We start from the raw sequence: 26,807 nt of genomic DNA, 5'->3' as shown, positions 1-26,807 counted from the left end.
CATAGTCAACGATACCAGGGCCGATCTGTTGATGTCCTTGCCGAGATTACAGTCGAGGGTGCCGCTGGAGGACGAAAGTTTCGGGATAACTTTTTAAGAGTGGAAAAACTTGCAGGGGTGATAAAATTAGCCACGATTGTAAATCCGTTGGGGAAAATGAGATGTGCGAGCCAAGTACCAGAGCGAGCAAGTTTTTAAGCGTCGATTTTTATATTGTTCAACAACTAGCGACTGAGAATCCAGTGGGGAGGATTTTCACCCCACGAATCCGAACCGAATCGTACGTTTTATTATATATTTTTTTTTTTTTTATTTCCATCAACAATTCCTAATAATTTTCTTTTTTCGTTAGAAGGGGAAAAGTTATCGCAGACTTTAGTCACTCCGTAAATGAAATGTTCGGATTTTACTGCAGATCTCAAAGTTTTCCAACTACGATCAAATCCATCTCTGGATGTCCGAGTAGTTTTTTGTCCGTCGATATCTCGAAAGCCAATAAACGAATTTTTGTAATATCGGTCTTAATCAGTGTGGTTTTTTTTCAACTCGGAGCTGATTAGATATCGAGCGAAATCGGCCGAGTTGTTTCCGAGTTATTTGCAAATGCGTACATTTTTTTTGTACGACCATAAATCGAAACTGTATCGATAAATTTTGAGCACAATCAGTCTCCGAGTTATTATTTTATGTTTTTCTTTTTCTGCCGAAACAACAAAACCTTTTGTCGAAAATTTTTATTCACGCAGAAGAAAAACACATTATAGGAACGATTTTTATTATGCATTTTACTACGACTTGTGCGAGTTTGCCGATAAATTTGTTTCGAGTAAAATCAAGGCGATTTTTTTCTCTGTCGCAAAGATTGTTGTCTGCGTTCGTGTTGCGTGGTCAAAAAAATTCCACGTTTCACACCTCGTTTGAGCTTTGCAAGCCTAACTTTTTCGTTTAACAACAATAAATCACGAGAAAGCTCTTTGCTCGTGAATTAACCGGGGCTATTAGAGTTTCGTTTCTGAATCCAGAAGCTGAAAGAGATTCTGAGAGTTAACGATCGGAAAAAAAGAAGCTCTCGAGAGCCAGTCGCATCGATTTTTCTCTCCAACGATACGTAAATTGTAAACACGAACAAGTAATCTTGGCGTAGGGTGAATTTTCAAGTATTTGAGGAATGCGTTTGATGGAAAAATAATTATTCGGCCGATAAAGCCGTCTGGCGTGAATCGATTATGGTGTTCGATAATTCAATATTCGCAATGCAAAAAATACTTTCACATGTCTATGATATCTGCATTAAAGAGGGAAACTTCATCGACAGACCCGAAAACCTTGGAATTGGATTTTTAACCTGTCCAATTTACCACGTGGAAAATCAAGCCTGGTCAAAGCCTCGACGAATGTGATTGACGGATAACCGAGGGACATTAAAATTATGAGAATGATAATTATTCCGGCTGGCTTTGGTCAGAGAAATCGAAATCGCTCTTACTAAATTTATATATCAACAAAAGAAAGGCTTTTGATGTTATTTTTTAGTGCCCAAATGAGAGACATGAGCGAATGAAAATGATTGTTACCCAGGTGAACCGGAGGTCTGATACTCTCCTTGCGAATGAAAAAAAATTATTTTAGGTAACAGGAGCATGTTGTGCGCGTTTAAAAAAAAATCCAGATTGTATTTTAGAACTGGAGAAACAATTTAAAAAATCAGTAACAAAATCCCAGACGCGGTATGTATTGTAATAAATTTTCAACAGGTATGAAAATAGAGAAAACGATTATGAAAAATAGAAAAAAGGTCCAACTCCGAATCTTGCGTGAAATTGTTTAATTCCGGAAACCACAAGTTTTTTGTTTTTTGTTTTTTTTTTTTTTTTCTTTTTTCTTGTTCTTTAAAAATCAATTTGGATGTTTTTGAGATGGGTTTAAAAAATCACAGGGTGAAGGCGAGTGACGAAAAAAATGAAGACATTTTTCGAAAGCTTTTCAGGGATCGTACTAAGGTAGGAAAAATCCTTGATGATATTAAAAAATTTCATATTCAACCGTTTACTGAGTAGGCATGGAATGCCCCATATATGTATGGGCTATTCCGCGTCAACCGGATCAGTCATCTCTCAGATATTTTTTTAATTTGGCATGTGGATTGTGTAAGGGGAGTTAGATTTTTGTGCCAAAGCGCGAATCTCATAATGCAAAATTCGATTTTTTATTAACAATAACAAATTAGACTCCCATTTTTTTCAAAAATTCATAACTTCGGCAACAAATTAGATACAATTTTTTTTTTTTTTTCAAATTACGCGGAAAGCTCCATAGAATTTAAAAAAAAATACGAAATGGTAAAAAAAAGTTGTTATCAATTGTTTATTTAACAATTAATTTTTCAAAGATTTTTAAAACAGTGACCGACACGATCAAAAAATTTTTTTAAAATTCTGACATGTTCCTTGAACTGTACTACAACCTGTGAATTAATTCCAGAGGGGTGTTTTTCTTCGTTTTCGAGTAAAAAATCATTAAAGGTGTCGATGCGCATGAAATTGCGGCGCGTCGAGTCTCTACGTAATGGCGGGCGGCCGGTTGCCGTCCACCGCTACCCCGCGGCGGCGTCGCGGCGTTATTTTAGAGTCATTTTCACGATGTAGGACATGATTGAAAAATCTGAAAAAAATACTGTACCTTCACAAGGCCTGCTCAAAGCGATAAGTGAAGTTTCAAGAATGTGTTTTTCACCGTTTTTTTATTACAGAGATTCAAAATAACAGTTACGCACCATGAGAGTGCACATAAATGATAATAATTACATAACTTGCTACTTATTTTAGTACTTATAATCACCCCCGAAGATATGTGGAAGCTGCGAAATGAACGCACTTACAATTATATATTTCATACAAATAAATCGCTTATTCTATGGATACAATCTATTAATCTTTGATCAAACTGGGCATTAAACTTAGAAATGTGAGCAAAGGTTTTCGTCATAACTTACATGGCTATCTTAGCGCATAGATTTACGGGTAAATGACTCATCAGAGGAAGAGTAAACCCTACATTCTACAGTTTTTATAGATAGAGGTAAAAATGAATGGAATCGTCGAGTGCCTTCAACCGTTATTGCTTGGTTCAATCGCGGCTTCAATAATTTTTCATGTTCTTCGTGTTCGCTGTTGCTGCAGAAGTCAAATGCGATATTTTTTAATGCACTCACACTCCATTCGAATAATTGCCTTGGAGTCAAAATAAGATTTTCATTGGGCCGCTGTAGGCTTGCACGTGCAGCAAATCTTTTCACAGTTCCACCAATGCCATCACATGGACTTTTTCCATGTGACGTTGCAAAGAAATGCCATTCAGCCTCGACATTGAAGTCGTCAAAATGATGAGTCAAATTAATGAAGTTGCTTTTATTTTTATATTGTGCACTAGCACCGTCAGTAAAATAAATCATTTTCTTGATAACTTCACTACCGAAGAACTCAAAAAGCTTACCGATTAGTTTCTTCTGAAACAGATGGACCGCGACTGTATTATGTTGTAGATTTTCTGATATGATAACGAAGCTTTTATGCTTTAAGTCCTCATTTTCAACATAATACACAACAAAAGGATGGATGGTAGCTTGATTGTTATTCCAGTGGAAGCTTTGAATTTCATCTTGAACAACAAATGCATAGTTTTCAGCAAAGTCACCCAAAACTAAGAACTCCCCTGGTTGTAGACGATGTTTTCTGTCTTTCAAATATGCACTTTGCTGTTTAGCAATGAAATCATGTTTCTTGAGGGCTATCGTCTGTTCCTTTAGCGTCTCGAGGAACGTTTCCGTTTCTTGCGTGATCGTTTCTAAAACAGATCGATCCGTATGAGTCCACCGTTTGTAGCTAATACTTTCTACGAAATTATCGTCGAATAAACTTTCCATTTCGTGTGTAACCATATCAAAACTTGGACAACTACTACAATCACCGAGATAGCACAAAGGATTTGGAGAGTCACACGATATCTGTTTTATCAAATCGTGGTACGTTCTTTTGAATGTCTGACAAATTGAGCTAACCGCCACCAACATAAGTTTCACATTCTGGTGAATTTTGCAAACACAAACTGTATGTGTTCCTGTTGGTCCAGCTAAAATACACTGCTTTGGGCGGAGTTCCGCGAATTTTGTAAATCCAATTTTATCATTCGGATGCTGTTGCTTGAACGCGGCGTAAGCTTCCTTCAGATCACACAAAACAAGTCGTTTTTGGACTTGATGTTTTGAACCATCCACATCGCGAAGAGTGACAAAATCTTTCTGACCAGGCATGATCCGACTTATTTCATCAGAACAGTAAAATTCCACTACATGAGAGACAACATCATCACAAAGAGTGCGAGATGGTCTTGGATCTGGGGAGGATCCAAATCCACGCTCACTTTGCAATATTTTAGCTTTACGAGCCATTCTATATGAACAATCAAATTGTAACTCCAATTCTCTGATGGACCAACTACGAGGAGTCATTGTGAGATATTTAATTTTGTCCGCGACACACTTCGCGTTGATAAACAATTCTTTCACATCACACAACAATTCTTGCCCGATATCATTCTCAAGAAACATTTCCACACTGCTCTGTTCACTAATTGGTGAAGGTGAAACAAGATCGTCACCACTCGCATAATTATGATTCATATCACTTACCTCGTTTTTATCAGATGGAGTAATTGTGTTGCATTTGTACAATTTTATTCGACAATCCATGCACACATATTCTCCTAGGTCCGGAAACTTTTTCCGTAATGCTGGTGTCACTGGCTTTACCAAATTTCGCACCCAATTATGGCCAACTCTTTGGAAAGGATTACAGCACCGTTTCACATCTGTTGTAGACATTGCTTTCAGAAATGAATTACTTGTGTGAAGAATGAGACGATGTATTGCACTGATCGCTACACTGGTATTCGATTGAATGTTATGCATTTTGAAATGCTCGAAATTTATACTCGTTCAGAATAGTGCTTCACCCACCCAACAACTCTTCTGATTGGTTGAATTCCACCAATGGGGCTAACATAATGAAGGTGCATTTCAATGTACCTGACTTTAGCCAAATGACCCCTTCGCGGAATCGAGGTGGTGACCCGGACTACCTGGATAATGAAGGATTTAGGTGACGCATGCACAGGTGGACGTATTCCATATCCTGGAATATAGTGCTTCACCCACCCAACGACTCTTCTAATTGCTTGAATTCCACCAATGGGGCTAACATAATGCAGGTGCAATTCAATGTACCTGACTTTAGCCAAATGACCCCTTCGCGGAATCGAGGTGGTGACCCTACCTGGACTACCTGGATAGTGAAGGATTTAGGTGACGCATGCACAGGTGCAGGTATTCCATATCCTGGAACAACACTTGACCTGTGTTCGTAATTCATGTTTGAATCATAATGCGTCATAACAAATTTCGAATCTCTGTAATAAAAAAACGGTGAAAAACACATTCTTGAAACTTCACTTATCGCTTTGAGCAGGCCTTGTGAAGGTACAGTATTTTTTTCAGATTTTTCAATCATGTCCTACATCGTGAAAATGACTCTAAAATAACGCCGCGACGCCGCCGCGGGGTAGCGGTGGACGGCAACCGGCCGCCCGCCATTACGTAGAGACTCGACGCGCCGCAATTTCATGCGCATCGACACCTTTAATGATTTTTTACTCGAAAACGAAGAAAAACACCCCTCTGGAATTAATTCACAGGTTGTAGTACAGTTCAAGGAACATGTCAGAATTTTAAAAAAATTTTTTGATCGTGTCGGTCACTGTTTTAAAAATCTTTGAAAAATTAATTGTTAAATAAACAATTGATAACAACTTTTTTTTACCATTTCGTATTTTTTTTTAAATTCTATGGAGCTTTCCGCGTAATTTGAAAAAAAAAAAAAAATTGTATCTAATTTGTTGCCGAAGTTATGAATTTTTGAAAAAAATGGGAGTCTAATTTGTTATTGTTAATAAAAAATCGAATTTTGCATTATGAGATTCGCGCTTTGGCACAAAAATCTAACTCCCCTTACACAATCCACATGCCAAATTAAAAAAATATCTGAGAGATGACTGATCCGGTTGACGCGGAATAGCCCGTATATGTGTGTGGTTGACCATGATATTTTTTAATTTCACCAAGAATTTTCCCTACGTTATCACGTCCCCTGAATATTATGTACAAATGTATTACGTGACAGCGACGCGGTGGAAAAAATATGAGGGAAGGTAATTCGATGTCTCATTTCGCCGGGATGATTGATATGTCATTTTGAAGCGTGAACTGGGATAAAGCGGAACACACGCAAATGTCGCGTTAAGTCGTCAATCGACTTTCCGGGTTTCAAACTGGGATGAGCGTAATCGTTGTCGAATACGTTCTGAACGAGATGGCTTTTCTCATTTGCGCGAAAATCCGATGACGGATCAACTCGGGGAATGAGAAAAGGTCATCCGATATCAGGCTCTTCCTTTTTCTTCGATGGATTTTACTGAGACTGGTCGAACACTGGTTTTTTTCATCGAGTAGAATTCGCAAGCATCGCTTTTAGGGATATTAGAATATGTTCGGAGAATTCAAGATCCCCGGAATATTTTTACAGATTTATTACGATCACATTTTCATATTTCCGATGTAAAAGTGGCAGGGTATACTTCAAAATGTCCGGTTTTAGAGACTGAAAAATAAATAGAAGGAATTAGTTTTTTAGGATTTTTTCACACGTGCAAGACTACAAATTTCGATATAAACGTGTTATAACGGAAGTAGGACCTGAGGATTCACATGAAGATGGATTTCACATCTTAAAGGATCAAAACTTTTTACACGAAAAATACTGTAACTAGTATTTTTTTTCTATGGCAAGAAGTCGTGAAAACTCTAAGACAATGATTCAATTCGCAAAGGTGATGAAATTTATCAACGTGCTCGTCGTAAAATTGGAAAATTTTCGTATCACGGTAGACATCCAAAGTATACTCAGATCGAAGCTTGAGCCCTTGTAATATTTAAAACATCGTCAATTCCATTACACAGGTCTGCAGTAAAAAAACTGCACAAGTTTTTTTTTTTTTACACTGTTTCTAAAAAATACTCAAAAAGTTCCATCACATCAGGTTTTTTCTTGTACTCGTGTTCGTAGTTTTATTCAGAGTGAAAATCACGTTTAACTCGAAATCTGGTATCGTATTCCTGATTATAAAAATCCTACGCAAAAGTGATTTCTTACTTTTATTTAATATGTATTAAAGTCGGAATCGAGAATAAATACAAACAGGGAACCGGAAAATGTAAAGTGGAAGCTTGTTCGGAGAAGAATCAAATGGAAGAAGAAAAAGTTTTACAGGCAAAATGAATTAACAGAGAATGAAAAGAAATTACATTTTATAAAATCATAGTTTTTTCATTATTGCTGTGCCTTTTTTTTTGTGCAAACACCTTGTATTTTGCAAGAACACTGCACGCGATGGAGGGAAATGGAAGTAATTTTTGGATTCGGGACACTCGAAAGCACGATAATTACCAAAAAAAAATCCGACGCTGTCGAAATAAAACATTCTTTTGCAGACGCGTGTTATTCGTCCGGTGAGGCAGTGATTCGTCTCGATACATATACCCGGTGTTCATATCGGAGCATAGCATCATCTCGAAATTAGGAGACTCGGCAGGCAGCAGCGGCGGCTTGTCAAGATTGGATGAAAATTGAGTCAGAGAATAAGACGAACGATCTTGGCCGGCTATTCCGACGGTCAGAGAAGCCCTTCGCTCAATCCTTCCACCCCTTAAGACGCGAGCCGAACAATCGGTCAAAGTCCGGGATGCATCTGCGTTAATCAACGTCGTTTAAGCTCGCGTTTTCTTCCCTGCAGTTAAGGGCGCAAGCTTCAAGCGCTGGATTAGTGTTTGAAAACTGAGGTATTACGCGTTATAAACCGCCGATAAAAACTCGCTCCGTGTAATCAAGTCTCGCTTAATTAAATTCTCATTTTATGAAAAAAGTTGTGGTTTAAATTTTCTTCAACTTCTTAAGTCGCGTTGAGTATAACTTTGTCACAGGCACGCATAAATTTCCCTTGGAATAAATACATAAAAAATACAATATACGATGTACAATATTGCCGGGATGTTGCGTTATAAACTATGAAATGCTAAAATTTCTGCGGCCGAGAAATCGCAGCTGCTTGCATTGCGACGTGTATGAGGGAAGACTTTTTTACTACCTTGTGGACGTGGAGAAATTTCATGTTCAACTGAAATTTATAACTCGTACAGTCTGGCAGCGGAAAACTCGACGCTTCGAAGCTGCTGGGAAAAAGTTTTAACATCTTTCAAGTGTACAGAAAGATGAGATAAGTCCGACTGCGAGAGATTGATCAAGTTGATGTGGATGAAAACCACTTTCTTCCGCAATGTAGAGAATGAGAAAAAGATCAAAAGATCGATAAATTTTTTATTACATGTCGTATTCTGCTTTTTTTAATAACGGAATAGTAGATTATGTACCAAGGGAATAAAGTTGACTTTTATCCCTGTGTTACATAAAGCACTTTATTTCCCGCTCAACGGTGGCCGCAATATTTATTTGAAAATCGGGACTTTCAAGCCGGGCGCGTATTTCCCGCAAATGCGTTTTAGGCTAAATCTGCCACTTTCGTCCCGCTTTTGAGGTGAAAAAAGTTCACTTTACGGTTGAGTCGGGAATAAAAACAGTAACTTTCGACCTCTTTCAATAAGTCCTAGTTTATTTTGTTCGTTAATGAATTATCTCGAAATTTTCTGAACACAAATACTCATTTAGCGCTTTCAATTATCAAAATCAATACAGGCTTCAGATTATAACTCCAAGATGGTTTATTCAAAAACGCGTATTTGTATTGTCACTTTTTTTTATGAAAAAAACATTTTCACACAAGCTGTTATTCATTGAACCCGAGCGATCTCAAATTGTGGATTTCGATGAAAATTCATAGTTTTTAATTATTTTCTAAACCAAGGAAATGATTTCCCAATGAATTCTAGAAGCTGTTCCTAAGTGTATTCGTTATCGGTTGTTTTTGTTTTTTCTTTTTTTGTTTACCCTACCAATTCGATACCGATTCCTCTTTAAGTGTAGCTTACAAACTCGATGCTCGTTATTTATTAATTCGGCAAATTTTCATTTCTCTTCAGCAAACATTGATGAGGAAATAATTTCAGTTGATCGTGGTAAGTATAGCCTGTGACGTATTCTTCATGCATGGTAGTCACCGCGTAACCTTTAACCTTGTTTTCTCCACCGAGTTGGACATTTTTTCAATATAATACTTACGCATATTCTCGGAGCATCGCGTTGTTCTTGACGTTTCATTTGAAGCAACCGTAAGAGCAATAGTACCTCCTTATGGGTATATAAACCGTATGCTCCTAAACTTACTTCGAATGGAACGAAAGAGGAGAAGGGTAAGCAATATCGAAGCTGAGGAGACGGGGTTGACGTTACGTGACTCCATTTGGCCTAAAAGAGAATTGAAATATTCAACGTTATTGCCGTTGAAACGAGGGCGAGTTTCGCTCGGAGTGAAAAATTTTACTTTTCTTTTTGTTCTGCTTGTTTCACTCTCGTCCTCCTCTTCTTTGCGTGTTTCGTAATAAGCGACGATCTATTAAATGAAGGTAAAAAAAAAAACAACGCAAAAAAATTGTTTAAAACAAAATACACGGCGTTCAATTTTGCGATCTGTTTCTCTCATTAATTAAGCGACGTCACGAAGCGTTTCGGAAATATTACAGTACAGTGGCAAGATTGTTTTAAACGAAGATACGTGAACTGAAAAGTTTTACGACATTCCGCAACGAGTCGGAACTCGTTTGAAATCGACAGTCAAAGCTTTGTAAGCTACTTCTTTTCTCCTTTCTCGAGGGTAAATCTACAATTTTCTACCTATTGATAAGTTAAGCCTTTCAAAGGTCTCGAGGGCGTCGTAAAGGAAGAAGGTAATAGAATTACGTCTTGAACAGATAAAACCGTTCCTGGAAAAAAAATTCGTTTCCATGCAAGCATCTGAAGGAGGGGGAAAAAAAAATTGCCGTCCCGAAGCGTCCAGGATTTTCTAACTTTTCGTAAATGTTTGAATGATAAAATTCTGTCACTTTGTTTTTTTTTTTTCATCTTTTACATTAATTATATTTACTTGTGCACTTTTTTATAGCTTCGTATTATTCGATATTCTTAATTAGCAATTCACTTCGGAATGTAGCTACATCTCCGGTAATTAAAATTTATATTAAAAATTAAAACGCTAAGTAGAGTTCTGCCGGTAGATCTCCTTGGATATGAATTTTTGTGTAACGGATTCAGCTGAAAGACTGAAGCCAGCAATCTTTTTACATTTTCGTCACTCTGACGTTGACTTTGTAGAAAAATGTTAAGCACGAAACCCTTTGAAATGTTGTTGCGAATTCTGCAGCGCTGCAATTTTATTACGAAGAATTCTAAAGTCACGCTCTTTCCAATTACAATACGTTGAATAGACTCGAATATACTAAATGGATTAAAAGCAAAGTAAAAAAAAAAAAAATGCAAAAGGCCAATTTGGAGTTCACAAATGCTTGCTTTCTACGAGGTTGAAGTTGGTAAAATTGGTAAAGACAAAATCAACTGGTTTCTTGATTTTGGAATGATTTTTCAAGTAACTAAAATTTCGAAACATGAAACATTCGAAAATGGCGAAATTGCGGTTTTTCCTCAGCCTGAATAGTTACGACAAAGTTACTCACTTTAATATTCTTTATCTCTGCTACTTCTCGGGCGGATTGAAAGGTAAATCTATCCGCGGATCGTCAGGCAAACAACGTCGTGAGTGGTTTCGAGATTTGCCAACCTTCTGGAAAATAAAATAGAAAAATATACATCGTATACTTATGCAAAGAGGGGGGTGAAGTTTAAATATGTGTCGAGTTTGTTTGCTGAGAGGGAATTTCACCGCGGTGGAAAAACTATGCGGATGTTGAAAATTTACTTTCCGTGTTACGCGCGTTATTCGTCTGAAAAGTAACGACGACTTGATTGAAACCGGCATTTTATTTTACTTTTTTTTATTCCTTCTCTTCAAAGTCCTTCTTTCGCGTATTCCTAAAATGCCGACATAACGGTTGGAAAATTGACTCTCGAAAACTTTACGGTTTGTTATACGATTCGTTTCTTCATACCGGATTATGTAATTCACTTTATTCTTCTTTCTTTCGACTCTCCCCCCTACGTACTTTTTGTATATACATATGTATATAAGAAATGAAATACCGCAGGGGGATAATATTGATTCTATATTCGCATTTGAATGCGCTGCTCCGTTTATTCGAAGATCGTGTACCGACTCTTCAACTCTCTTACGCATCTCTCGCGGAATGATAACTTCCTTTTAACAATTCCAATCGCGATACGATATCACTGCACACACATGCGAATATTTCCCTGAGGAATGCCTGATTTTGTTGGAAGAACGTAAATTCGCGTCGATTTATCGATGTATCGGGAAATTTTTCATCCGAATAACGCGAGGCGGGAATTCGAGCGTAGAAAAAAGGCTCCGGAGGATCCCCGGTGACGTTTTAACCTCCCAATTTTCTACTATCAGAGAGAAAAGGAAGTTATTTTCATCGCCCAGAAAATGAACCGTATAATTTTCACTAGATCTCGATGTTTCAAGACCTACCGAATCAAAAAACATTTGGATTTTTATGATAATTTATACTCGAAGGTTTCTTGTGTGGCTGATCACGAATCCGACGTCAGATTTCCGAAATCAAAAACGGCGAATCCAATATAGTGGGAAGAAAATCTGAAGATATCCAGATTTTGGTAAAAATTAGTTGGAGGAGCTTTGTTGGGTCACTGATAATGAATCCAAGGTCATACTTTCAAAATTTGTAACGGTGAATCCATTAGTGGTTTAAGATTTAAAAAAAAAAAAAAAATTAAAAATCGTCATATTTACATGTAATATCGTACCTGAGGGCCATTGAATCACGAATCTGAATTTGATATAAATATTTTTTTCTGTGAACTCGAAATCTTCAGTGTAAAAACTGGAATAGTGTGACGTAGTAACATTTAAATACGATTTTTTTCCCCCTTTCTTTTCTTTTTTTCCTCCATGCGGCTGAAATAATTTGCGAAATACCGTTGAGACGAAGTCGAATTGAATCATCGACAGAAAATATTTAGCTAATAGAACTTTACGTGCCGAAGGATTTTCGATTCACGTTTCATGAAGGAGACAGTGCTTTTTATTTTCCAATTCGTTCTTATTGAACGCATTTTCTTTGTTTTATTTTCTCTTATTTTCGCTCAACAAATCCACACCTTGTTTCCTTTTTCATCGCGTCAATCCTCGAGAAACGAATCAGCGATTTTCCTTTCCCCTTCAACTCTGCATATCAAAATCCTCTGGCCTCATCTGGGAATACAGGCAATGCTTTTTTATCGTAAAGAAAAATGTTTCTCCAACCGAAAAAAATGGTGAATTCCCTCCACCAGTCTGTTTGATTCAATGTATAATACATATTCGTTTAAAAATAAAGTTTGAGATGAGTGACTTTGTATAAAAACTTTCTACGCAAAGTAAGTGTTCTTTTTTATTTTAATCTGAGTATTCGACGCAACGTCTTTCTCGACCTTCCACGAGTAAATTATTATCGTACGAACGCTCCGGTCTTTGTCGACTGCAAACTGCGCAATAATGAAACAATCGTGTCTGGCGTCGCTAATTTCTCGAGGAAATTGTTTCGAAGAGAGGAGATCACTGCTCTTGATCTGCTGTATATCTGCAAGGCCATGCTATTACCGACAAGCCTCGGGTATGAATGAAAATTGTATCGTAGCCGTGCGAAATATTAACAAAATTTTCCGTAAAAAACATCGGAAAACCTGAGAATGTTGAGACGAAAGTTTGAAAATCATTGTGTTAACGAAACAATTAATTATTGTAATTTCACCACGGTGAGAAGATATCAGAATTTTTTAAATTCTATGAAAGATCAAGTTTCAAAAGGTTTTTTAACTTCGGAGTTGAGCTTTCCCTCTTTTTTTTTTTTTTTTGGTACTTTTCATTCAAGTTTTACGCTGCTTTAGTTGAAATGAAACTGATTGCACTTTTTTTTTGTTCTGGAGGAAAAAGAAGTTTCCGCAGAATGCGGAAAATCGTATATTATTGAAATAAAAAAATTCCAAGTCTTTTCGACAGAACTTTGAACAGAGATAGTAGCCTGAGATATTGGCTAAAATTTTTTCCTCATTAATTTCGAGGCATTTCTTCCAATAGGTGTAAAAAATTGGTTAATCGCCGTATCAAGAACTCGCACCTAAGTATGAATGCGTACAACAATGAGACAGTTTTTACCCGAAATGGTGAAAATATATCATTCATTTTTTATCAAACGAATGACCGCGACGCCTCGAGGAAAATGATATCATCTTGTTTATCTTTTTTTTTTCCCTTACTTTTCTTTTCTTCTCCTCTCTTCTCTTTGAATACAAAAAATCGAATCAGACGTCAGGGATGGCATGATAAAAGATGTAGGGACAAACGTCTGAGGTAATAACAGAAAGAAATGTATATATGTATACATATATATATAAATATATATATATATATATATGAATATAGGGATGATAAAACCGAGATAAAAAGTAACGGAAAGAAAAAAGGACTAACTCAACGTTTTACCAGCTCTTCGAAGCAGACAAATCTGTATGGCGGTGGTGCAGCTATCGAGGCAGAAGGCGACAGAATAAAAAGTGCGAAGCAATGGGTTAAGCAGCCCGAGGGCGATATGCTCGGCGCTTAACGGAGTCCAGTGTTGCCAACTTGCTGATTTCGTAGAGGTTTTTTTTCGAGGAATAGCAAAAACTGGTGATTTTGACGTGCGATTTGGTGAATTCCCCTAGGAGTGGGGAAATAATTGCGAATAATAGTTTTATGCGGAGATTAGTCTTTGGACTTTTAAGGGAACGTGCTAGTGTAACAGATCGAAAAGTAGCTGATTTTCGACATTTTTTTTTTCGATGGTTAAAATACGCTAATCGGTCTGTTTGTTTTTTGTGTCAAATTGAAGCACTCGTGAAGAAGAGAACGTTTTTTTTTACGATTTTCTCGTAACGCGGTTTTTCAAAATGGTGAACACTCTCAAAGGTAGAATTCTCCAGGTATCCGTCTCAAATTTGGACACGGCATTCTTCACCACATTCTTTATTTTGCTATGGAAGCTTTTTTCTTTTAAATCTTCATCTTTTTTTTTTTTAGAGAAAAACTGTCAAAAAATAGGCTCAATTTGATATTTTTTGTTCAAACCATCGCCATTTTGGCAATTTGGATGAAAAAAAATACTCCATAGCAAGATAGCATTTACATACTGATGAAGCTTTTTGTTTGTTTGTTGTTGTAAAAATTGTAAAGAAAATCAAAATGAACTTTTAAAAGTTTATTTTCTGTTGGTCATGAGTGCTTTGATGTAACAAAAAAAAAAATCAGAATGATCAGCGTAATTTAACCTTGGAAAAAAAAATCTCGAATGTCAGATACTTTTCGAATCTAACCTCCCTTCCCTTAATTCAAGTTTCAAGAAGTTTACAAAAATCTGGTTCTAATGAAGTAGCTAGGCAAATAAAAGGGACAGATAATGTTGACAGCTGTTGGTTAAAAAAAAAAAACGCCAAGCAATATAGGCATAGAATAAAGAGGAGTGAGATTGACTTCACCAGAATCCAAGGTCCTGTGCTTTTGAGGCAATATTTTAGACTGATATTTATTCCAGTGATTAAATGACATATAGATTAGCACTAAACAAAATCAAAGATTGCGAGTAATGGATTCATCATGAAATCGTTGATCAAATGATGGTTGGGAACTAGGAAAAATCTAGTGACTTTTAGTAGGATCCGTGAAACTCTCTAGTGAGACAATGACGATCTCTGTTGGCAACACTGTATCGACTTCTGCACGTTGATCAGGCACATTCAGTATTCTGGCCGACTTCATGGCTTCCCTTATCGCCTCAATGGATTGCCACGAAAAAAGAAACTGCTAGGATATGCCCTGGAGGATTCGTTGAGGGAGGAGGTTGATCTCCCATGTTATCGCCGGCTTGATGATCGCACGAAATTTCATAGTTATTTCGACAAAATTGAAAACATCTCACCGAGTTGCTAGTCGATGTGTTTGTTTTACAGTTAAATAATCCTAGATTTATGAAATTTGGTGAAGCCACGTTTAGGGATGCTATTTTTATCAATAGGTTGTCAAAACTCTGGCGCCTTGAAATTGGATGAATTTTTTTTTTCAGATCATTTACATTACGCAGTATTCCAATTTTTTCGTATCGCCAGATATTCGTAATCTCTTAACCTCTATCTTTTATGGGCCTGCATAATATAAATATTTGAGGTATTTAAACATATAGCCTGTACATACGCTGAGATCCTTAAGGGTTATATATCATGTAAAGTATGCAGTCCGGTCGTAAGATTATCACCCAAATCTGAAAACGAAAGAAATTGAAAACTGCGAATTTTTATCGAAATAGTTGAGTATTTGTCGAATTCTCATATTCGTAAGCTACAATTTTTTCTAATCGCACAGTAATTAATAACAAAACCCTTAAGAAGATATCGACTTTCATTTCAAATCGCTTAAAAATCGTCAAGAGTCGGACAAGTTAGTTCGATTTCACTTTACGACGGCTCATTTCGTTCAACAGACTTATAATTTTCTTCAAATTCATTCAAGAGCGCTTTTCTTTTATCGCCTAGGCATCGCTGAATATTCCATTCTGCAACATTGAACCGGCATAGGTCATGGTAAAAAAATTATAATATCCAGTCGATTAAGAAAGAAAATGAAAGAAAAAGACGAAGAAAAAGAAACATCGTTCGCCGTTTCTGTCGTATCAGCGATAGCTGATTTCTACCATAGCGAGGTTTCAGAAAATAAGCACGAGTAAAGGCAGAGACGTTCCAAGCCAAATTTCCCGGTCGAAAAGAGGCGAGATGGAGAAGAGTGGGAACAAATGGACCGCGTATTTATTCACGAATTGCGGTTCGCCGTGCCGCCGGAAACGCGAAGTGGTCCGAGGTCTGTAAGGGGACCTGATTTGAGGATAAAAAAGATTCTTAGCCCCCGTAATTTTCTTCTTACAAAAATTGGCATGGAAATTGAAGCAATTCGGTGCAATTTTTTTTTTTTTTCGTTTGATTAACCTGGATCCTCTGCGTTCGAAATTTAAATCTCAAATAGTTCTTTCTCATAATATCTTCTTGTTGTTAGGTGTTATAGGTGCACTTGGGAACAGTGAATCTGAAACGTACGATTTTTGACACTAGACATTTATGTTGGCAACACGGAGAAACCTACAGCGCCACAGTCGGCCGAGCGCGAAACAAACTCAATCTGAATAAACATGACATGACCCATGGGTTATGTTACGTTTATCGAGATTGAGTTCATTTCGCACTCGGCCGACTGTGGCGCTGTAGGTTTCTCTGTGTTGCCAACATAATTGTCTAAGGTAAAGAATTAGCCGTCTCAGATTCATTATCCCCAAGTGTACCTGTGATTGGATTTCAAGTACAAAATACAACTGAAATCCGGTTCTTCTACGGAACTCGCTACAGTTCATATTCAAAATCTCCGTCGCCTAATCATACTTGTCATATTGTTTCAGAGAGTGTTGTTCCGGGCGTGAAAAATGGCGCTAGGATTGTACGCCGGTTACCGGAATCACTCGATGGCGAGCGATCCTGGACCGGAAATGAAATTTGACAACCGTTCGTTTGCCTGGAACGAATCCCTCAGCGAGGAATACATCTTTGACAGAACGGACGTCAGAGTAATCTTCATCACTCTTTACTCCATAGTATTCGCCTGCTGTTTTTTCGGTAAGCATGGCTACAAGGTACGTGTCCCAGTTATTGGCACGATTAGACCCAATTATTGAACATTTTATTTTCCAAAATTGCAAAATGACGGCGGTAAAGTGTGAATTTGTCGATGAATAAAACCAATTGCTGCAGAGGGTTGGATGCTAAGAATTTATTTCTTGGTAATCTTGGAAGTAAACATCAAACAGATACAACCAAAAACGGTCGATAATTGGGACAGAGTTGATAATTGGGACACTCGCGTTAATCTAAAATTTCTTGCTCTTTTTTTCATGTCAATGTCGCTAGGCTTTTCACTCTGCCGAAAGGTTGTCAAGGTAATTTTAATCAACCGAATCACCAGCGGCAATTTTCAGACCATCAAAGGCTTGCGATATGACACCATTATTCGAGAAACACGAATGAGAATCTGTCAATGTTTCGAAAATTCTTCGAAATCGTTAATTTTCCTCGCGGCGACTCGTGGCTCGTTACTTGGAACGTTACAAGAACGAGACAACTCAGCGTCTCCTGCAATGGAAACTTACTTTCCGGCAGAGTCGTACATACCTTCAGCTTCAGAGGAGACGACGAAAGAAACAGAACATTTTTTGTACGAACCCTATACTCGGGGTTAATTTTCCTTTCTTCTTCTGTCTCGTCAGAGGGATTAAACGTGTTCAACCCCCGGCGATCAAAGCTTAAAATTCTGCTTCCAGCAAAGGGGGAAAGGGCGAAAAGCAAGAACGAACAATGCTTGTCTGGAGCCGTCTCACCTGAGGATGATGCATCCTTTGGGATGTAAAATAGAAAAAGGACGAGGGAAAAATGAACCGTCGCTTCTCGATCTGATTGTGAAGCAGACTTCGCGGTGTGCGTATAACGTGGTCCTGCTACATCGCGAAAGGCACAAATATAATATTAACCCTCGAAGTAAAGCGGAAGCACCCATCCAGTCTTACGACCTTACCACCCGCCCTGCGATAAGCTGATGGCTTTCCTTACATCGAGCTTAAAGATGTATCAGGCTTAGTACAGTCCCGTAAAAACAATGTCCAAGTTAAGGCATCTACACGAATAAGTATAAAGTGAACAAGTGCGACCGAAGCTGATCAGGTTGAATGATGTTGAAACAGTGTCCTAGAAATACAATGAAACAAGGGGAAAGGACAGTGGACTTACGTTGAATGAGATCCGTATTAGTAAAGTATTTTTTCAGTGGATTGTAAAACCAGTGATATTAGACTGTTATTCCAGGTAATCACACAAATTCCAATCAATTCTTCGGTGTGGTTGTGAAATTTTTTCACTCCGGTTTTACCAAAATTACACTTCGAAAATTCACTCTGGTATCACCGAAATATCACTAATAAGTTGTTTCTTTTTTCAAACTAAATGTTTCCTCATTATTTAATTTTAGTAGATTTCGAGTGTGATTTTAGTTACAAGTAGGAATTTAGAATTCAGTATAATTTCAGCGGAGTAAGAAATCTTTTCGATTTCAGTGTTATTTCTAGTGGTGGAGACGAAAATGTTTATTTCAGTGTTTTTTCGGTGGAACTTGGGTGCTTTAATGCAATTGCAATGAAAATATATTCGAAAAAATTCTAAACCGTGCCGTGAAATTTAATTGAAATTTCGGTTCAGTTTCAGTTTCACGGAATCCGCCAGGGATTTTTGAAACTTCAAATTTGTTCAACTTTATGATAGCAAAAAAATTTTTTTTAAAATCAATACAGGTTTCATACGTAATAGGTAAATTAATGCTTTATTTCAAACTATAAAACTTAACAGATCTGCTCAAGTCTTCGCTTATCGACGCTTTTGTTACCGGACTGTACACCAGATCCATCCAAAAATTCAGCTGCGTATCAACCGTCCACCGATCTCGTTTTTCATAGAGATTTTCAGATTTTACTACGCGTATACTTGAGGGTGAAATTAGGTGGTTTAACTTTTGACACGGTCCCATTTTTTTTTTGGGTCGTCTATGTGTTCCAAATTTTTGATACCGGTATATACAACATAGGTACGTATTATCGCATCGACCTGTAAATTCGAGCAAAGTTGCAAATACTTGTACTTATTTATGGATACACAAAAAAAAAATGAACAGCTTAAAAGCTCGTCTTCGACGGATATTTACTCCGTCGTATACCAGGTATGTCTACAACTTTTACCCAACTGCACGCGACATATATTTTTCTTTGGTGATAAAACCGACGAAGTGGTTATAACAAAACCGCAATCAAAATGTCCGAACCGACTACCGAACATGTAATATACAAGTTCTTCGCTGCCTGGTTTTTCTTCTATTTTTTCCTTACTTACAATACTTAGTTTATACGTCTTTTACGAGTTTCTTTCAGTCTTTACCTCTCGACGAAGAAGTTTTCTCCATCTAATTTCCAATGTCTTGCAAAAATTAAAAGTCTACGCGCAGATCGACGGGCGGTTATGCGAGTCAGAAACATTTCACAACCTCGAGGTCTGTCCCGTTGTTTATGCAAAAAGACGAGTAGAAAAGGAAAAGCAATGACACAGCGAGAAGCTGAGCGAATAAGCGACGAAGTTTTAACCGCACGTCCTGCGCAGGTTAAACTTATGGAGCTTTGATTCTGACCGGTAAAATCGAGAAAAAGATCGGGAATAAAATATTTGTCGATCACAGTTCCGTCAAGCTGCGATAAAGTGAATTCTGTCGTTTTTGGAAATTCAACGGAATGTCGGAGAAATTCCGTTTTATCGGTAATTCTGGAGGGGTAGTTCCGCAGGAAAATAGAAACGCAGCATCTGCTCGCCCGGGGCTTTTCAAAGCTATTAAGCCGAGCTTCAGGTTCTCCGACAACCCGAGTCTCTCATGGTGTGGAACATAATCGATTGGTATGCGGTGGGAGCGGGATAAGCGAGATTAAATTCATAGCGTCGGTATTGACTCGAATCTCTGGTGGGTATATTATTGTGTTCTCGGGGTACAGCGAGGGATAAAATAAACCCGAATCCTCCTGACATATATCGCTATTATTGCGGATCCGTGGGGTGGAAATAGATTAGTCGGGACGCGCCGAGTGTGCAAAAATTTGGGGGATGAAGGCGAAGAACCTGGCGATTTTAAATACCATGACAGAAACGAAGGAGGCACAATATCGGAGGATCGCGATGCCGGCCGATGGACGCGATTCTTTTATTTGTATTTTTCTTCAATTTCGTCCCTAAAACACGGAAAATATTACACAGCGGCGAAGACCGCTAAGCTAAAAATAATCGATGAATCGATTATTTCGTGTTTTTTTGAAACGGTAAGATGAAACCAAAATTTCGTAAATTTCGGTATGTAGTCTTGATAGCGGAAATTTTTTTTGCTAATTTTTATTTCCATTCAAAACATTTTTCACTTTCGGGTGAAAATATTAATTCATCTTTCGCTTATTACATCAAATATGTACTTAGTAAGACAATGATAATAAGTGATACTTTAATCACATTAACCGAAAATCGATCATTTTTGGTCATTCTTATCACGCAGAGTGAATTCCTAAGCAATGCATGATCGTCGTCTGTTAAAATTCGATGCGGATGCGTTACCATCTGAGAGCAACTGTTTACCAGGGTAACCAACCGACGCAAATTTAGACGACAGTTCACCGCGATGTATATAACCTCAAAAATCAGTCTTTGAATACCGCGGAGATAACGACTTCTTGATTGACGCGTCAACAACTCATTATCCCCGTGGTATTCTAAGGTTAGATTCGACGGTCACGGGTTATGTTATATTTATTGAGATTGAGTTACTTTCGCGCTCGGCCGGCTGTGGCGCTGTAGGTTTCTCTGTGTTGCCAACGTAACTGTCTGGTGTAAAAAATTAGCCGTCTTAGATTCATTGTCCCCAAGTGTACGTACTATACCGACTGTGTACAGCGTCAAAATTAGTTTTCATTTCATAACGAGAAGTATATTTTTCAGTTATACCTAGTGAAAAATGAAAACTGTTAAGAAATGTATCCTAACCTCATAACGGAATACATCTCTCGACGTCAAATCGATTATAGCATGGCTACAAATGAAAACTTTTCGTTCCCCGTTTTCCGAAATAGGAATATATGGGTCATTCAGTGCCGACGCGACCAGCGTTTCATATAGTTTTTCTGTTTCTCCAAATCGTTTCAGAGAATTCATGAAGTTTTTAGAGTCGTAAAATTTATCCTCTTATTTTATTTTTCTTCTCTAAATCCCGAAACCCTTGTCGCGGGACGGCGATTTTTTTTATTTTCTTTTTTAGTCCTTTTCTTGTATTTATTGAAACGGTTTTGAAGGGTTCGATCGACGTAAATGGACTTGAAAAATTGTTTTAGCGTTGCACGTTTTTCTCTTTTCAATACGAAACTCTTTGAGCTGATGTCGAAAAATAAGGAATTAAGAGAAAAACCGCATAAGTGATTTCTAAATATCCAACCAGCTCTAACGATAAGTTAAATCAATCCGTACCAACAACGGGCCGATTAGTCCCATTTAAACTAAATCAATCCATCCGTATCGTCGGATAAAGAAATGTACATCTTTGTTCATAACTGACGAAAAATTTGTCCGATTTTGTTGAAAATTTAACGAGATTTATATCGAGTCAGGAAGAACCGCTTCGATTGCGACAAAAATGAATCGAGGAATTTATTGAATTATTGTAGAGACAAATTGCCGAGCGAAAATTGATCCGATGATAAGACGTCGTTGGTCTGAAAATATTCGAAGGCTAGACGTATAGTACGAACTGAAATTTTCATTTTCGGGATGATTGCGCAGCTGATAAATCCACCTCCATTCTCTGAATACCGATAAGCGGGAACATAAAAGAGGACCGCTGACTGATTTCGAAAATTCTCCACGACTGGGTAAATCGCCGAGGGCAAAAACCCGCCCTCGGCGGATCACCGCCTGTATTTCTAAACTTGTTGGATCCGCCCCTAAAGTTGAACCGACCTGAATGCAGTAACGCCGTGATCCCAGCCTCCCGGAGTCTCTCAGCTTTTTCCGTTGCCAAACGACCCAAGCTTTTCACCGGCTTTTACGCCCCGTTTTCGGCTAAGCAAGATCCGCATTAGCGCCTCATACAATATCGCGATGGTGGACATATTCAATTTGGTTTTGCGGACTTTGCGAGTAATATTTTCCATACCTAATATATGCATGCATTTTTATATGCATAACCCTTTCGTGCATACATTTTTTCTGACATGCGATTCACTTAAAATTTGGAAATCTGCGGGCTTTTGCGGTCGCTGATTACGAATCTGAACTCGGAATTTAAAAATTCAAAGTGGTGGATCCATTATGGCGGACGTAAATCCAAAAGGTTATCTCATTTTGATAATACTTTATGTAACATGGTTTTTGGGGTCACTGATTACGAATCTGAACTCGAAATTCGAAAATTCAAAATGTGGATCCAATATGGCGGACAAACAAAAACAACGAGAGGAAAAGTTTTGAAAAAAAATATAATACTTTCAAGGTTTTTGGTGTGTATTAAGTCTGGGTAAAAATTGGCATTCGGATTTTCATCGTAGATTAGCAGAAAAGGCAAAATACGAATTTTGGCCATTTTTTTACAGGTGCTATTTTTTCAATGAATAAATAAATAAATTTCACATGTTTTTAGACTTTCCGGAATCATGTGGAACCAAAAACTTGGCAGCTGTTACCAAAAAAGTAGTTTAGTAAATAAAAAGCTGCAAAAAAGAAGAGTTCGGACGCTGATCGTCCTAGCGTGAATCAAAGGATTAATATAAATCCTTGTGCTGGTTTTACAGTGAGAAGAACACTTTGATCGCCGCTTGCTCTTTACTATGCAATGCGGGAAATTTATTGGAAGTCGGATGCAACGGAATTTTCGTAGCTTTACGTGTAATCAAGCAGCAGGGAGTTTTTATCCGTTTGATAAAATCCTTATCCAATAACATTCTGATAACAAACGTACGCCAGCAACGGCGAGATTTTCCGGAAGTAATAACATGCCGGAAATGATGAAAGATCTGGGCTTGCAAGCTTTGGGGATAATCTGGAATTAAGGGCGATCCTTTCAGGTATACAGATATCTGGATTGCCATTCGCCAAAGGCTCACTTATTAATTTCCCTCTAACTCAAGGCTGCTGGTGAGATAATGAATACAGAGGCACCAATTCATTAGGTATAATCAAACCGCACAGATTAGGGCATTTGGATATTCACATTTCGCACATTTAATTGCAAATACTAACGAGATCGTCTTTTGTTATGCCTGCGTATAGGCCGGAAATATGGATCGGGTAGTTTTTTATTTCATCTTTCTGTTCTTCGTTTTTTTTTTTTCTTGTTTTTATTCTTAACCTTTTTGGAGGAAAGAATGAATCTGGTGACACAGAAATATTATGCTTGTTATAGTTTTGTGAAAAATATTTGATTATTGGTTCGGTATTTTAAAACCGTTCTAACATTCTTTGTAAGTATGTAAAACTTTGTAACCGGTTGAAAAAAAAAAAAAAAAAAAAATGGAAGAATAAATGATGCAGTACAAAAACTTAATTTTTTTAATGATTTTTGAGGACTTTAAAAAAATGCAAGTCCATAAGTATGCTTGAATTTTCGCTTGGAAAAAAAAAAGAAAAAAATTAGAGTTTTGTTGACCTTATTACCACTTTGAAAAAATGTATCCAAATGTAAAATTCTGCCGCCAAAACTTGGTCTCCGAAGTGATATCTCTCAAATTGTACAATGAATTAGCTTCACGAGAATTGAAATTCTTGCCGAGCTGACTTTTTTTATAGGCACAAACTTGAACCGTTTTTCAGAACTGTAATATCTTCCTGACATTTTGAGTACTCGGGGTGTAACGTTCACATTAAATTTCCGAGTTTCAGTTCAGTCTACAATGATTGTGAAATTTATCTGGAGATTTTATCTGATTTTATCGTCTCGCGTTTAAGGCTGGATCCCGTAAGATATCAATCGCAATATTTTTCCATCCCAAAACCTATCTATTAAGCCACAGTGGTTCAGCTGGTCCATTAATAAGGCTTTTGCGAATGACAAATGTCGCGAACGGTTCATTTTAATCCTCGAACCACAATTCGTCAAACTGTGTATGTAAAATTGTATTGGCGTTTGTCATACGGTTGACATATTATTAATTTGAAATACAGGAAAAGTTCCGAATGAGTAATATGCGAAAAATACAGTTACTATATCATGTATTTTTTAACGATAAATCGTTAACGGTACGCGAGAAGCGATTTTGAAAATAAAATCGACCCAGAATGTGAATAAGACCGAAACAACTTGATTTAGCATTAGCGTTTTCTAAACTGATAAACATGAATGACACAACCTTTAGCTAACAAAAAATACCTAGAGCATAGAATCTAATCATTACCAATACGGACGATATAATAAAATTTTTCTGGCCAGACTGAAGTGTTCAACAAGTGCAACGCAATTTAATTAAGTTAATTGTTTTTTTTCATTCTATTTTTCCTTTTTCTATTTGTTTTTACAGTACAAAGCATTGCTGCTTTGGAATAAAATGAACTTCTGAAAAACCTGGTGGACAGTGTACGTCAGTAGTCAGAAGTCCCCTGATTAATTCGTCCGACAGAAATGCGGGTGCAAATTCAGCAAAAAATCTAGTTAAGAAAACTTTTCACCGTGAACTCGCTTTGTTTCGTTTTAGGTCGTCTTTTATCGCTGTGTAATTATACGTCACGGTGCCTTAAGATAATAGAATTAACAAAGGTAATGCAAATTTTTGAAGCTAAGTCACCGTCGGAAAACTCGAAAATAAAAGTCTCGCTGATCTCGAGACTCCACCGAGACCCTTGAACCAGCAATCAAGAGGCGGCCGGGATACGTTATCAGATAATGTGGGACACTTGGGCCGGATTTGAAGGGTTCAAAAGGTTGGGTAGCTGCTCGTTATCAGGGTTCATTCCCATTTGCACGGTCAACAAGGATAGCAGAAGCGGCTGAAATCATACGGAATACCTTTATCAAGGCTCACGGTGAACGATAGGTGTCAATGGTGCTAAATGGGTTGCGAACACAAACTCGAAAATGTGACTTCGGTGCAAAAGACCATGCAGAATGTTCCTCACCGTTATTTCCAAGAGACAAACTTTGTTCGTAAACATGCTGACGCGATCGTGATGAAATTTTGAAAATACCTTGCGGATCGCGCATGGACGATGATTTTTTTCCTTCGACAAGTTTGTTCGGACTCGTCGTTGTTTTTTTTTTTTTTTTTTTTTTTCTACCTTATTCGATATTTTGCAGCTGCTTCAACGTCGCTTCTTGAACGGATCAGCAGAATGTGTAATCACAGCGGCGAAGAGTTAAGGAAATTTGTACAAACTTGTTGCACGAGTACAGTAATAAATTCAGCTGCTTGTCATACGTCGAGAGTAAATGTCGGTGGAACTTATTCTTAGCAGATTGATCGTCTAACTGCGCATGCGCGAGCTTCGACGTCTTTTCGTGCAGGCTTGACAACTCAAACTTCAGGTGTCAAACGCGGCTTGTAAAAGTTGTACCGATTTTTTTAGGTTAAGCTAACCTTAGGAACTTTTATCGTAAGCTGACTGGTGATCGATGATTTCTACGAGTCATCGTAACATCGTTTCAATTCAGACCTGCCTTGGAGACAAGAGTATCCCTGCAATACTATCCGGCCTACCAATAGAGTGGAATTGTTTTGCGCATGCGCAGTCGATCGCTCAACTTACCGACTTTCACAATTTCCTCTCTCACAGTATAAATACAGATTGTCAATACTCGGCGCTATTTGAGCTTGATTCTAACCGAGATATTGGATGATCGGTACGTAAAGCATCAAAGCAAATTGACACGCGATTAATCGAGTCGGATCGATGTCTTGTCTCCGGCCAGAATCCGAAAGTAATTACAATTGTTAATCACTCTACGGCGATTTAAAGCTCTGTAGTTTGCCAGAGAATTGCGCATGACTGACTGATGTGCAGTTTGATCATGTTAGCAGGGACAATAAAACCAGTCGAGTAAACTGACATGTGAGTGAAACTCAAAAACTATTCGATTCGGATATTTTTCACTATCAGAAAAGTTTCGCGAAACGAGTTTTTACTCATCTGTATGAAAAAAGTTGTTACGCAACGAGCTTTTCAGAGGACATCAAATTTTCAACGTTATTCGAAGTACCGGTATCTCCGAGAACCTAACGAACACAATCGAGTCTTTCAAAAACTTTTTGCAACTTTTTGAAATTGCTTTCAGAAACTTTATTGATACAGGTGAAATTTTCCGCAAAGCGAAAAATTTCGGCGTTTCAGCGACCCGGCCCCTTAAAGTTTAATTGAACCTTGGGGTAATCGAAAGCACAAATTCCGGGTTAGTATCGCCAGAGTAAAACTGTCACCTCTTGTTCATCACACCTGAGCCACTGAAACATGGGTAAAATTTTTGTCCGACGAGATCGCCGTTGAAAAAAAAAAAAACCCGAGTCATCCAAGCACATCTGTCTGTCTTCTCAAAAACAAGCTCGGGAATAGTTCCCAAGCTTCGTTAAAGCACTGCGCCAATTACGCTGAGAGAAAAGTATCGTATCGGAAACAAAAAAAGAATAAAACAAATGTCCCCGACATTCGTTTAAGGTCAAGATAATTAGCCATCAAAAATGTCACCGTTGGTAATGAAAGTGGCAAAAACAGTCTTCTTTTGTGTAGATCAAACCGTGAATCGAGGCTGAAGACTGATACAAACTTTCATACCCCAATATAGTTACTTTTCCCTCAATTTATTCACCATCATCCGGTTCCATATTGCTTCCGCGTTGTGTAAACGAACGTTGTTCCACTTCCCGAAACTTACACAACGCTCGC

The 26,807-nt window shown here is 37.8% G+C and overlaps 1 protein-coding gene across 1 annotated transcript in view; it reads left to right on the top strand.

Moving 5' to 3' along the window:
* LOC107216459 (trissin receptor) overlaps window positions 1–26,807 on the top strand; it is a 78,425-nt gene that overhangs the window by 15,542 nt on the left and 36,076 nt on the right. Inside the window, exon 2 of the mRNA XM_015654027.2 lies at window positions 16,730–16,943. Within this exon, the coding sequence (XP_015509513.1) occupies window positions 16,754–16,943 (190 nt within the window). The 5' untranslated portion in view covers window positions 16,730–16,753. The remainder of the gene's footprint in view (window positions 1–16,729; window positions 16,944–26,807) is intronic.

The sequence above is a fragment of the Neodiprion lecontei genome, chromosome 4 (assembly GCF_021901455.1).
Source record: "Neodiprion lecontei isolate iyNeoLeco1 chromosome 4, iyNeoLeco1.1, whole genome shotgun sequence".
In the NCBI taxonomy this organism is placed as follows: Eukaryota; Metazoa; Arthropoda; class Insecta; order Hymenoptera; family Diprionidae; genus Neodiprion; species Neodiprion lecontei.
Note: the sequence above shows the minus strand (reverse complement) of the source record. Positions and strands in the feature narration are given on the sequence as shown.